The sequence below is a fragment of the Tympanuchus pallidicinctus genome, unplaced genomic scaffold (assembly GCF_026119805.1).
Source record: "Tympanuchus pallidicinctus isolate F22 unplaced genomic scaffold, pur_lepc_1.0 scaffold1, whole genome shotgun sequence".
Taxonomy (NCBI): Eukaryota; Metazoa; Chordata; class Aves; order Galliformes; family Phasianidae; genus Tympanuchus; species Tympanuchus pallidicinctus.
In genome coordinates, this window is record NW_026294618.1 from 106479333 (window position 1) to 106493885 (window position 14553).

The 14553-nt window shown below is 38.9% G+C and overlaps 1 protein-coding gene across 15 annotated transcripts in view; it reads right to left on the reverse strand.

Annotated features, from left to right (window-relative positions):
- Positions 1 to 14553, reverse strand: part of CCDC88A (coiled-coil domain containing 88A) — a 73916-nt gene that overhangs the window by 10584 nt on the left and 48779 nt on the right. For 3 of the 15 annotated variants that reach the window (XM_052676568.1, XM_052676509.1, XM_052676566.1), the window contains 13 exons: positions 13313 to 13590; positions 12972 to 13115; positions 12679 to 12741; positions 12238 to 12424; positions 11745 to 11890; positions 11058 to 11150; positions 10651 to 10865; positions 5286 to 5369; positions 4081 to 4284; positions 3718 to 3789; positions 2980 to 3066; positions 2552 to 2632; positions 1410 to 1675 (listed from right to left, as the gene is read on the reverse strand). In XM_052676568.1, coding sequence (XP_052532528.1) covers positions 1410 to 1675; positions 2552 to 2632; positions 2980 to 3066; positions 3718 to 3789; positions 4081 to 4284; positions 5286 to 5369; positions 10651 to 10865; positions 11058 to 11150; positions 11745 to 11890; positions 12238 to 12424; positions 12679 to 12741; positions 12972 to 13115; positions 13313 to 13590 — 1920 coding nt within the window. The remainder of the gene's footprint in view (positions 1 to 1409; positions 1676 to 2551; positions 2633 to 2979; positions 3067 to 3717; positions 3790 to 4080; positions 4285 to 5285; positions 5370 to 10650; positions 10866 to 11057; positions 11151 to 11744; positions 11891 to 12237; positions 12425 to 12678; positions 12742 to 12971; positions 13116 to 13312; positions 13591 to 14553) is intronic. The other 12 variants (XM_052676574.1, XM_052676541.1, XM_052676519.1 and 9 more) reach the window with 11 other exon arrangements.

The following is a 14553-nucleotide window of genomic DNA, read 5'->3' on the forward strand; positions in this document are numbered from 1 at the left end:
CATAGCACCAAACAGTGCAAAAGCCAAAAGCTGGGAACTTCAAGCTCATCTTCTCACTTGCTGCCTGCACCTGACATCACTACTTTGCTAAGCACATGATCTATCATTTTAACTTACGCTGCTAATATGGAGCTAAAAGCTTACCACCTCCACATACTCAAATAACGAAGACAAGAATCTCAGAAAACAATACAGAGCATACAGAACTTTGGAGGCTGAATTTGGATGAGTTTCAAATAGACTTAAAGACTTCAGCATTTTTTGAAACAGTAAAGGAAATAATTTGGAACAAATCTTTAAGATGCAAGCACTAAGGAAAGGCTCTCAAGAAGGCTAAAGGGAGAACTTCTGAGGACCCTTGCAGCCTGAGTTATTCTGTGATTCTATGAAATGGATTCCCTGATCCCTGAGCAGCAGTGGATTAGACTTGATGACTCAGGTGGTCTCTTAGTTCTATTCCCAGAACATTGTCTAACGTTTTAAACAGATGAAAAACAAACAACAAACCTAACAACCACTACAAACAAAAAAATCTTGCCAGAGAGATCACAGGTGCAACATCATTGTTAAGCAGTTACCAAAAAATCCAGGGATTTATTCCAAATTCAAGTCACAGACTACTCCAATTCACAGAATCACAGAATCACAGAATTGTAGGGGTTGGAAGGGACCTCCAGAAATCATCGAGTCCAGATGTGAATCTGTACGTTTCCATTATAAGTGTGTAACTAAAATAGATGGAGGTTGGTCCTTACCCTTGATAGGCCCTTGCCAGAGTAACTGCCTTGCCTTAGAGTCTAGAAGACTCCTAGGCTTCAGACAGATCTATGTGAGCGATGAAGGAAGTAGAACAGCAGCAGAGACAAGAGTGATTCTGTGTTTCTAACAAACTGGCACTGATTTTAAATAACATCCTCTGCATCTTACTCCTAGATTTCAGTGAGCTCCAAGGCCGGGTGTTTTGCCCAGTGGTGTTAAGTTAGTAAGTAAACATGAAACCACCAAGATTCTCTCCTCAGGGACTGAAATAAAGTATCTCCTTTGCTGTTGATGCAAGACAATAGCTCCCACTGAAGACAAGAGCTGAACTGGAAGATAAACAGCAAGCTTTCTTTGTGCTTATGGTCTTCCAGCTAAATTCTGAGGAGTGTAGCACACGTCAGTGCACCAGATAATTGTGTGCAGTAGAGTTTGACTTTTTTTTTTTTTTAATCTGCCTCAGCATCCTAGAGTCAAGCAAAATACAGCAAGTCCAGTATATCAGGATACAGCCCACACTACAAAACGTAGGCATAACCAGTTTCCACAAAGTTCCAAAGCAATTCTATCGTGGTAAATATTCTGTTAACTCTGTCAATTGGAGTAAATTATATGGTGTAATACATAGTTAAAATATGTTCTGAACTAACCTCACTTGAGGTACTTTTGTTGCTTTCTTCTAAGAACTGCTGCAGGGTAACAACCTCACTTCCAGGAGAATCAGTTTTGATCCATCTTCCACCACGATCCAGTGTCTCAGGTGTTCTTTGCTGAAGCACAGGACTAGACCTTGTATGACCTTTCAAATACTGAATAGGGCTGCTGCTGCTGCTTGACCAAGCATCGTGTTCATGTAGCATGCTGAATTCTCCGCTGCTGTGACTCTGAGGTCTGCTTTGATTGTTAACCACACCTGCTTTTGGGGTAAACAGTATTAAATATGCCATCACAAAATATACAAAAGCTGTTAAAACACTGTAACCTTACTCAAACTTGAACACTTTCACATTCAGTTCTCAATAGTTCCACTCAGAATACTGAAAAACATAGTTACCTGTATTGCTCAAATCAAATACAGAACCATCTCACTCCCCTGACTTACCTCTCATAGCTTTTTAAATGTGGCACAATAGCTTTTGAATTAAAAACCACCCTTCACTTATGATCTGCACCTCTGTCTACATAATGCTGTTTTCTCAGAGACTAAAGATAGGCCTCTGTTCTTGCCTGTAAAGCACACATTTTAACTTACTACCAATGAGTTCTGTGTTATACCAAATATCAGAAATGGAATGGAAAGAAAATATTTTCTCCAACGTAGTTCAGAAACAACAGTTTTGGAATGCTACTTCTCCAGGATGGTGGTACATATGCCAAGTTTGCCTGCTTTGTGTTGCACACTATATAGCATCACAGCAGCAGTGAGCAGACAGTTGGATTCTACATGAAAAATAGCAGAGTAACTCAAATATCTGTTAAATAATATATGATTTTAATATAATTTGGGGAGAATATTTATTTTGCAAGATCATTAAATGGGTAAGATTTGGTTTGAAATAGTCTGAAACCTACATATTATGTATCACCGCTTAAAAATCTATTAAAAATATTAGTTCTATAAATATTTGAATCCTTTCCTGGTTTGGGGAACAAAGGCTGATGTATGAACATACCTACAGAAAAGCATGTTGCGTTGCTGGGTTTGTTTTAGCTTTGTTTTCAATTCAAGCAAAAATTCCTACAGAGAAAATAATGGCAATGAAGCACGTATGTAAATTCGCCTACAGCATACCTTTGACTTCATGGAGTGAAGCATTGTTATTGCTATTACTAGTGGATGTTCTGCCACTATCAAGGCTGGCTGGTCTGGAAGCTAATTGGAAAATGAGGAGATAGCATGATGAACAAAATTTTAGCAGATGACAGGGTACCTTTACATTCTGATCACAGAATGCTCTGAGGCAGGAATCATGCACTTCACAGGCTTAGCATGCCCACTGTTAACAAATTGGTTTCTTACAGATCAGAAAGCGAAGGGATTTCCGGGCAGTCCAAGAGGACGCTTTAGAAAAGGGCACTACAGGAATAGCAAGGGACAAGGGGGAGGAAGAGAGAAACAGAGTGCATGTTTAGAAGTGGAACAGAGCGGTGAGTGGGAAAGCAGGACTGTAAGGTGAAAGGAGTGGCATGCAGGAAGTTGCTCGTGATTAGGTCACTTACAACAGATCTGACAGGGAACCTTGCACATTGCTGAAATGCCACGAACAGGAGGAGCAAGAGCATCTGCACAGTTAATGTCCTGTACTCCTATCCAATACAAGGGAAACGCAATGTTATTTTGTTAGCTTCCAACAAGTTCACGCTAATTTTAAGTACTTTCAGAAGAGTTACAATCTCCCCTTCTAAATAATTTCTCACAGCTCTCAATTCATGCCTTTGCTTGAAGAAACCTACAATGATTCTTTACCAGATATGTACACAGCACATTTACATCTCACTATACACGAAATACTGGCAAATCTGGCCAGATTTGGATTCGCTTTTTTTTTTGTTTGTGGGATTTTTTTGTTCATTTGTGATTTTTCTTGTTTGGCTGGTTGTTGTTTTGTGTTTTTTTCCTTAGGATTGAGATCATAACAGCTGCTTTTATTTTGCAAAACTCCAAATACAATTTTTGAAGGCAAAAAATTTTGATCCTGTTCAGATGCACTTCATACTTTCTAGTAGAGATAGAGAATATTTTATCTGGTAGAGTTTGAAGAAAAGGATAATCAGAAGAAACAATACTGATGCTATGCATTCAAGAGGTATGCAAATCACAGAACGCATGCTCACTTGTAACCGTGCCATTCACTGCTTTGGGGGTGGGGTTTTTTGTGGGTTTTTTTTTTTTTCCCAAACATTGTTAACACTCACATAATACATCCATAAGCAATTCAATTAAAGTTTACATCTTACCATGAACTCTTGATCCTGTACTAGAATCATCACTAATACCTTGTGGACTTACATCTTCAAACGACATAGCATCTAAACACAGAGACAAAAGAAGATGTGAAATGAAGTGAAGATCACAGATGCACTTATCTGTAAGATACAGTAATCATTTTCAAATCAATCCACTTTTACTTATGTAACATTCTGTATGCACAATCCTGACATTTTCTAGTTATAGTTATTAAAGCTATTCACCTCATCACCATAACTCAATTACTCAGGTTGCTTTTTGCTGAAAAAAAAATATATAAATACAAAAAAATATATACATGAAATTGCTGTCACACACAGACACATCATGGTGCAAAGAGCTTCTACCTATACCTTTATTATTTAGCAACTGCTTGGATCTGAAGCCTGCAGAAGAGTTGACAGTTGCAAAGTTGATAGCTGTAGTAGAGAAGGCCATAGCTCCCAATTCTTTCCTCCTTTTACCCGCAGATATATCATCAGGACCCTCCAGATGCTCAGAACTACCTGTCCACTGTCCTCCTGCTAGGACCATGGACTGCACCAGGTCATTCATGGCTGGGATGCAAATGAAAGCAAATGATCAGCATGGTCAATGTATTTGCTTTTGTTCTCATTTTATACTGCAAAACGTTTGACAGTTCTCTAAGCATTAAAGCGCATTGAATACCAGAAGGTACAAACACGAGATCATCCATGTTATGACATGCAATCAGCTCAACGAATGAGAAGTATTGAAAGTCAAGAGACTTCTCTGAACTCTGTATGGCTCTTAAATCTGATTTTATTAGCTATAATCGCCATGCTGGTGCTGCAATGATGTGTAATATATATGTTAGAAGCTTTGATATGCTGCTTGCAATGATAAAATGGAATGAATACTAAACGGGCAAGGTGCTGACACAATATAATGCCAACAGTGACACGGGATCCTTGTACAGTGCAGGATACTGCAGGCAAACTGTACTTCACATAATAAAAGGATCTGAAAACGATGACTTCTGATGACATTCACCTTTACTTGGCAAAGACAGAGAAACTTCTCCACTCCTCATGAAAAAGGAAAATAAATCAATACAAAATTTTGGCAACAAGTGATGAATACTTGAAGAGTGACAGACCACCATACAACCTTGCACTACTTTTTCTATACTCACTTTAAACAAAAAATTGCAGCGATTCCTTAATAAAAGGCTTATGAAACGTGTAATTTAGAACTGCTTATGCTCACACAGTGCACTGTAAATTTATATACACATGCAGACATGTGTATATAGACAAATGTGTATACAAGTATATGTAATTGCGATGCACTGAATATATATATATGCGTGTGCATGTCAATGTGTTGTGTGCACATGTGGACATATATAAGGTATTCAGTGCTCAGGTTGAAAAAAAGGAAAGAGAAAAGGCTCCAGCTCCTTGTACAGTAGCAGGACTTGCACACTGCAAAACAGGAGGAAAAATACAGCGCAGTCCAGGGAGAGGTTAGTGAAAAATTAGTAATGGAAGCCAGTGTAGCCATTTAAAGAAGCTGAACTGTCATAAAGTCTTACACATGGAGCGACGATAGAAGGCCTTCATTTTGTCTTTTTCCTTCGGTCTGTTCCTCAAAAAGGGCAGTCTTTTCAGTGCAACCACTTTTATGTCATAGCATGAGGAAAAACGGAAACAGGGAAATGAAAGAAAAAAAAGGGAGAAGAACAGATGGAAGTTAAATGCTGAAACTAAGGACAGAAATGAATGTCTGAGTTTAAGCTATGCTATGCTACAAACATCACTCTCATGCTTCTGTGTGATAATGAAATATGAAAGCTACACCAAATTATGGAAACTGCACTATGAAAACCTTAATATATGCAGAAATGCACCAAAAACAATGGTGAAGAATGTATCACAGTCTGAAAGCTCTAACTGCCACCTCCTGGAAACTACATGGAACGTCTTTGGAGATGGCTATAAAAATTGATAATAATACTTTTTCTTTTAAATGTGAAAAACACATTTATTAAACGTAAACAAAAACGTGAAGCAGAAAGCTTTAAATGGGAGTAATTAAGTACAGTGCCTACTTTGACATATGTTCTGATCATTATCTTTTGAAAACGATAACTTCTGTAACTTTTGCCCAATGTCTACAGAACAAAACAATCTTTACTAATATTTCTTGCTCACCAATAATTTTGACTACATTATAGAAATATTAGTGGACCTTATATTCAAGCAGCTACATTTATATGTGGAGTGATGTTAATACTTTACTGAATTGTCTGTAAATTAAGATGAATCTGTAGTTAGAAAAATTAAATCAATATTTACTGGCTGGAACAGTAAATACTGAATCTTTTGGCCGGAAAAACCCCAAAGATTCAAAAAATAAATAAAATAGCAGAAGAAAATACAGATGTGAGCGTTGCTGTGGTATTTCAAGATAACATACTGCATACCAGGAAACAGAGTTAAAATTACAAACGGTATTTAAAGATGGGGAGGGGGGAAAAAGACTTATCCTTAGATTCAGCTATTGTCCATTAGTAACTGATTGCTATTCACTAATTACTTCACCTTGAAGCAGCAGATAAATGCGTCAGCTAACTGCAAAGCATACAGGAGCCACATGCAAACAACTAGATACAAAGATCCAGAAAGAAACATCATGGAATCACTGAACGTTCTTGCTTATGCAGATGTGAAAGCAGTGCAGAACATTCTGTCAACCCAAGATCTGCTTATTTTACCTCTCTAGAGAGGCTTTTTGAGGTGCATGCTTTGTCATTCACCTTGTTTTTCTGCTAAGCCAGTAGCTTGTTATACATCCATTCTATTCTATATGTACACGTATACATATTTCCTATGTATTTTACATGTACATATATACATACACACTTACAAGTGCACGAGAACTAGCCTGAAACAGAAATAAATCTCTTTCTATTGTATTATTTTGTGTTTGCACTTAGAGCAGTGTGTCTACAGTGCTCTGCTGTCTTCAAACAGCACCCAGCAGCCCAAGTCACTGACCAGAGCAATTCTAACCTAGGTGGTATGTACATACAGGGTAAAAAGACTGGGGTATAAAGACTGTTTCTAACAAAAGGGAACAAATGTAAACTGAAGAAGCTACAGGGGACACAATGCAGCTAAGACCTGCTTATAATCCTTTCTACAGAACGCTTTAGATTATTTTACTTGCTGCTTCCTGCAATTGGTATCTTCTGTGAAGTCCTTTGCATATAAGTTCCTTGGAGCCTGCTTGTTTTGCCTGAAAGAAATGTCCTGCAAAAATTCTGGAACAGCAGAGCTACAGCAAAAGCAAATAGAAAAGTTCGGATGAGTCAGCTTTAGCTCCTTGCATATTTATTCCAAAAAACTCCAAAAAACTGGTGATGGTAGGAGGAATACCTTATTAATCCTCTCTATATACACTATAACTCTAGTTATAAGCATTCCATTTGCTTTCTCTTTTGAGATTCTGTGAACACAATCCTGAGTTGAAAATGAACACTGTAGAATTCTCCCACTCAATCTCAAAACCTTCCAGCTTGCCATCCCACATTTGCCAGAAACACCATGGTGAGTTCTGTATGGACAATGTTACAGTCCCCAAGTTTTGTTCGTGCACGCAGGACATCTTTAGTCAGCGCGGGTTCACCAGGGGAGGTCGTGCTTGACCAACCTGGTGGCCTTCTATGACGTCTCTGGCTGGGTGGATGGGGGGAGAGCAGTGGATGTAGTCTACCTGGATTTCAGCAAGGCTTTTGATACTGTCCCCCACAACATCCTTATAACAAAGCTGAGGAAGTGTGGGATAGATGAGTGGACAGTGAGGTGGGTTGAGAACTGGCTGACTGACAGAGCACAGAGGGTTGTTGGTGGTGGTGCAGAGTCCAGTTGGAGGCCTGTGAGCTGCGGTGTTCCTCAGGGGTCGGTGCTGGGTCCGGTCTTGTTCAACATCTTTATCAATGACCTGAGGGGATGGTGGCCATCCTCAGCAAGTTTGCTGATGATACGAAGTTGGGAGGATTGGCTGACATGCCTGAAGGCTGTGCTGCCATTCAGCAAGACCTGGACAGGCTGGAGAGCTGGGCAGAAAAGACTGAGAGGTGACCTGATCCAGGTCTATAAGAATCTAAGGTGTGGGGGGCAGAATGGAGAGGCCGGACTCTTTTCAGTGGTGAATGGAGACAGGACAAGGGGAAACGGCCGGAAACTGCAGCATAGGAAGTTCTGCACCAATGTGCGAAGGAACTTCTGTACAGTGAGGTGACGGAGCACTGGAACAGGCTGCCAGGGAGGTGGTGGAGTCTCCTTCTCTGGAGATGTTCAAGACCTGCCTGGATGCCGACCTGTGTGACCTGCTGTAGGGAACCTGCTTTGGCAGGGGGTTGGACTCAATGATCTCTGGAGGTCCCTTCCAACCCCTACAATTCCGTGATTCTGTGATCTTCAAAATGGAGCATGATTTAATTCCTGGTACCTCCATGATAGTAATACATCCGCTACTGGGACTACTGTGTAAAGATGGCAGCTTAGTAATAGCCCCGATTCTGTAGATGCTGTTCCCCCCAGAGAAGAGGCTCCACACAAACCACATATCAGATCTGTGCTACTCTCCAGACTCAACCACTGAGTACAGATGTGAGAAGTGAAGGCCTCTGAAACCAAACAAGGGATTCAGGCTCTCTGAGAGCAGACAAAAATCATCCCAGCTGTTGCTTTCATTTTCAATCAGTGGCAGTAGCAGAATAATTCATTTTGGAATTATTGTCTCCGTTTCTCCTGCAGGATATGGAAGCCCACAGGTCTCAAGGATCGCTGGAGGACACTGTATGCAAAACCCTCTGAGAGCATCCCTGATTTGTGCCAATGATGGCAATTTGGGGAACAGAAATCACCTTCTCTCACCTTCTGAAGGACACTTGGGAGGGTTTTTCATTTTCCTCTGGGATCACCTCCTTTTACAAACATAGGGGAGATCAGCGGGGCTGGGGACAGGACAAGTTCTGTTCCACAAATGGCCTTCCATTGGCCTGGAAAGCTACAACACCACGTATAGACAGAAGACAGAGATTTTTTCTCCTGTATTTTCTTTTAGTGGAGGCCAATACTGCAGAGTCACTTCTTTGAGAATAGGAGGGAGACGGCAAAAGTTATTTTGGTGGGCTGCAAAACGTGCACCAATACCGGTGCTTCTCACTGGCACATTCTGATCTTAGTTTTGTGCATCTCAGTAAGATTGTCAGCACTGAGCTGGCAAACAATTTATGCAAATTCTATCAAAAACTATGGATGCCATGTGTAATGGAGGAAAGACAGGATTCAGAATTAGATCAGTCCTTCCAGTTTGTGGATAAATACACTACAATTAGAAGGAACGTGAATAAGATCCATGGATAGAAAACTAATGAGATCTGAACAATTTCAAATCTCTTTTAAGGATCAGCCACCCTAGTTTCAACCTTGGCTTCATGAGGAGTGTAGCAGCAGCATGCTAACACCACAAGGTCCCAAGTGTGAACACGAAAATGCACACAGAAGAGCCCTTCCAGAACACAGAATTACTGTGCACCCACTCTGAACCAAAGCATGCACACTTGATTCAACCACACGTGTAAACACATCCGCCGTAGCTTCACTCAGTCCTGAACTCTGTAAGACTTTGAGCTTGCATTCCAAAATACGCTTTTTCAAATTTCAGATACCTGTTTTGCAGCTTTAGAAACTCTTACGTTGAGAAATCTGAACTCCCCAAATTGCCAATTTAGCAACCAAAGCAATGAAGCCTACCCTCAAATTCAATATTTTACTATTTTTAAAAAACGATGTAGCCAATTGAAAACTACCATGAAATAGTGCTTGTAGAGCTTCCAACTTCAGCTAAGTTTATGTAGTAAGCTCAGAAAAAAATCTCCATGGCAGTTTCAATTATTTTGAACACAGGAAATTCATAGCTGGCATGAAAGCAGAATAGCCATCTGATGTATTTTGAAACCCAAGACAAAGAACTTTTTTAAAAATTAAAAAATGATTGTTACTAAACATGTATTCTAATGTTTTTAAATGTGCAGCCAAAAATGCTTTCGAGGTCTAATTATTAAATACAATCACTGCAACTTGAAAACCTGTCTGTAATGTTATCTCTGAAGAAATTGGACAGTTTGTGATTGATGCCATTAGTGGATGACAAAAGATACTGATATATCAGATGCAGAACCTGGTCGTTTATATGGTGGTCATCCTAAAACAGTGGGTGTCAAGCTCTTTCAATGTAAGCAAATCTGAAATATTTGATCCTCCCACACTTTTGTGATGCTCCTCAGCTTCCCTCTTTAGTCTTTTGATTTTAATCCTTCAGATGAGTAACAAGTGGTTTCGTTTTGTCGCTGCTGTTTGCTTGTTAAAAAACAGTTATATCCCTATACAATGCTTCCCATTGCATATTCAAATGTCAGAAGTCTTCACCACTGACTCTGTGAGATCCTGGATGAACATCTCCAAACAGAAGATCTACTTAGCAACTGCAGGTTAGCACAGCCACAGCTTGCAAAGCACTCACAAAGATGAGGGGAAGGATTCATGCGAGGACAAAAGCGAGAAACAAAACATGGTCCTGTGATGTTATCTAACATTATACCTGACATTCTGCTTTCCTGACCCAATAACAATATTCACTTAATCTTTCATCTCAACATCTTTCATTTAGAGCTACAGAAATGCTAAAAACTACTACCTGCTCTTTTTAAGAGCTGCGTGAAATCTGTAAAAAAAAATAATTTAACTAATGAAAAAATTCAGACTCACTTCCTAAAGACTCTAGGAATTATCTGTAAAAAAAAAAAAATCCTCTATAATACAGAGGTTTAAACTGCCAACATCTTTATTTTTAAATGCATTAAAGAGAGGTTTCGTGGTAGTACTCACTAGTACTCTTCTTGGTTCCCAGGACTTGTCCATCTTCAATAGAGTTTGAGCCCACTGAGGAGCTATCCTGACTGTCCTGGTGGGGCAGCTGAAGAAATCCTTCACTGGATTCTGAACGGGTAGGTGTAGGGGTTGCAGACTTCTGACGTTCTCGATTAACATCCTTCTTGGATTTCATCAGTTTCCTCATCTTCAGTGTAATCCAGTTGCCCCTTCTGTTACCAGGAATACAATACATTTATTTGTATTTGTAATTATTACTTAGGTCTTCATACTTGTCCTATGTATGAAAGAATACAGACGTGATTCTGTTCCTCTGAAGCTTAAAGAAATCTCTCATCTTTCAGTTGGAACAGAATGGACGTGTTGTGTTGTAGATATCTATTTTATACCATATGGATCACTACCTTCTGGGTGGAGATGGCTCATAAAATTTATATTGATCCATTATCTTCTCCTCCAGTTTCTCCTTCTGTCGCCTTAATTCATTTAGCTTGTCACTGTGAACAGAAATTAATGATAACGTATGCTTGGAAAATGAGCATTTAATGAATACATAACACACAAGTAGCATGTTCCTCTGGACATCAGTTATCTGAGAGCTGACAGTTTTGTGGGAAATTCTTATCTGACACTTGTTTCTTATTAAAAAAATATCAAGACAGTGAAATGAAGAAAACAAGCAGCCTTCACTATGATAAGGACATCAGCCTTTCGTAATACACACAACCTCTGCCCCCAAAAGGTGTATGTAGGTCATACCAGGATCATTTACACAAGTTTATTTTCTATCAAATTCACTGAACAGGCTGCAGTTTGCAAACAAGTCTGGGATCTTTGAATGAGGAATGAAGGACATTTTAATTAGACATTTTTATCACTAATAACGAAAGCAGTCGCACTCATCTTTTACAGTTAAAAACAAGTGTTCTTAGTTTTAATCAGCTACTGTCCATATTTGACTTAAGTTTTTGTTTTTTTACAAGAGAAAAACATGCTACTTATGATATGTTCATTTCTGTACACAACAAAATGGGTATTTAAAAAAATGTAACTGCTCTTATCACAGTAATTTCACTGTTTTCAAAACTCACATGTACTGCCTTTGCTCTACATGGAAGAGATCCTTGCTTTCCATATTCTGCTCAAGTAATGTTCTATTCTGTAGCATTAATGTCTGAATTTGATCTAGTAGATGTTTGTTTTCCTCCTCCATATTTCCTTTAAGCTGGCTAAGCAGCTGTTAAAATAAATGGAAATTTATGTGCATACATATACGAACCTATTTTATACACAGATGAGATTATCAAGAAACAGAGGTCTACAATTATTTATTTCAACAGTCAAATCAAACAAAACTAGATCATGATACAACTGATAAGAGCTTTAAGTTTCAATTAATACAGTTTACCTAGCAGGAGCCCATTTTTTTTGACTGCCTGTACAGCAGGCAAATTCACTTCCCTTCAGACCCATTTCATTATCTATAAACAAGCCATCAGTTCTCAGGCACCTCATTTTATTTTATGAATTTATATGTAATGTTACAGTGATATTGGTCTTAAAAATATAGTAATTTTTACATACCTCACATTGGTTAGTTATTTTTGTACATTTAATATCCAGCAGTTGGTACTCCTCTCGGAGTTTAGAGAAGTCAGCTTCTAATTGTGTTTGTCCCAATTTGGAACTGTTCAGTAAAGTCTTCAAATTCTTATGATCAGTTTGCAGAACTTCATTCTCTTTCAAGAGTTGATCGTGTGTATGAGCAAGCCTGGAATTAAAAGATAACAGAACTGTACATGCAATTTTGATATCAGGCAATGTATTTGCAACTCAAGCTCCCTCGAAACACTGAGCTTCCATGGCTTGATGCTACTCTCTCAGAATAGGTATAAGGTTCCCTTAGTAGTTCTCTCTAAATCTGATTTCCCACAGATATGTGTTGTGCAGACCTTCACTGCCCACATCATTACACTTCTACCCCTATCAGCAGCAACCTGTCATCCCGCCCCTTGAGGAACTCACTGTGGGTTGCTCTCTCTACAGTCCACATCCACACTGCACTGCACTTTGTCTGGCATTCTTGTGCTGCAAAGTGAAATTCAGTTTAGTCAGGATAAATGATATTCTTTGTGCATATTTTTTTTTTCCCCTGTTCAGCCTTCCTATTACAGAGCAGCTTCTATAAGGCATGGATCATTCATGTTCTGGTCCATGGCATCAGGTGTTAAGAAACATGAGTGGATGCAATACTTGTTTAGACCATGCTGGTCAGCACTCAGGGCTCCACCAACACACACACCAGACTTCTGCTCTACCTTTCATTTTCATCACGAAGTTTCTTATACTCTGCTGCCACAGTCTCATGTTCTTCATTTTGCTGCAGAATTTTCTCCTGTTCTGTTTTGAGCACTTTCTCCAATTCTTCCAGCTGTGCTTTCTGTGTAAGCAGCTGATTGTACCTGCAAAGAAAAATCATATTCAACTTTCTTTTCTACAGAATAAGAAGAAAAAATGGAAATTTTCTTGAAATGGTGATTTTTCAAATTCTGAAGATCTTATATACCTTTGAGTAAAGAAAATTTTACTCATACTAAGTACACAGCACTATTTGCTTAGAAAAAAGTCTTCTATTTTTAACATGCACGTCAGTATTTACCTGTCTTCCAAGTCCTTATGCTCCACCTCCAGATTTTTGTGTGCAGATTTAAGACTTCCATGTTTAGCAATCAGTGACTCATACTCAGAAGCTTGGCGTTCATGTAGGTGCTCCAGTTTTTCGTGGTCTTTGAGAAGTGAATCGTACAGTGACTTCAGGTCTTCCAGCTCTTTGAGCACACCTTCCTTCTCATTTTCTAAAGCAGACTGTTGAATCAACAGTTGTGCATTCTGATTCATTAGAGATGTACTTTGAGAATTAAGGGTAGAATTTTCAACCTGCAGTCAGGAATATTTGACGAGAGAAGCAAATTAATTTCACAGACTGAATCATGTTGTCTGAATCCTCCTATTAAAGGGTTTTTGAGTGTTTAACTTTGAGTGTTTAAGTGCATCTGCCTGGTTACTCCATTACCTGACAACCTTTAACAAGAACACTTTTCTTCTTCTATCCTAATAACTCAAATCTGCACACCCTTAAGAATATTTTGGATCATCAGTGATCCTAGTCATGTAAATCCAATCTGTGACATTACTAATATCCAAGTTCCTTTTATTTTGGTGCAACTCTTCTTAAAAAAAAAAAAACAAAACCTCTTTCTAGTACAGAATCTCTATTGTTTCCACAAAACCTTGCTGTATCCATGTAGACTTCACAATCAGTCTTAAAACATTGCCATCCATTTAGCAGAGAGAAAGGGAAGCTATCAAACTTGAAAGGACCTAGCCAGATTCTGTTTGACTGAGAAGCTGCCAGCTACTGTTCTTTTCCCATCACAGTAAATGGCAGCAGCTGATCACCTTATGTGCATGTTGAAGCAGCTGACAGAAAGCACTCCTGTGGAAGATCATGTTTTAAAAACTCTGTCAGAACAGTATTGATGTCCATTATACATTAAAGTATTCAACATAAGACAAAAATCTTTACTTTGCCTATAAAAAATGAACCTAATCTAATCCTTAGATGTATTAAAGAATTGAGGATACCTAACATACTTGTCACCTGAGCTGTAATAGGCTTGTTTCCTCCTCTTTCTTAATCAAAAACAAAAGCAAATAAACACATTCACTAACTGACTGCAACTTCTAATACCCTCAAGGTATCTGTTAAGGTTAAAAACAAAACCAAGAAAAGTCTGTTGCTGCAGTACATGCTATTACTGAGGAGCAAATCCCTTTCTGTTGGAACAGAAGCATTCTTTGCTGCAGATGACAAAGCTGAACCTTGACTGGAAATGAAGT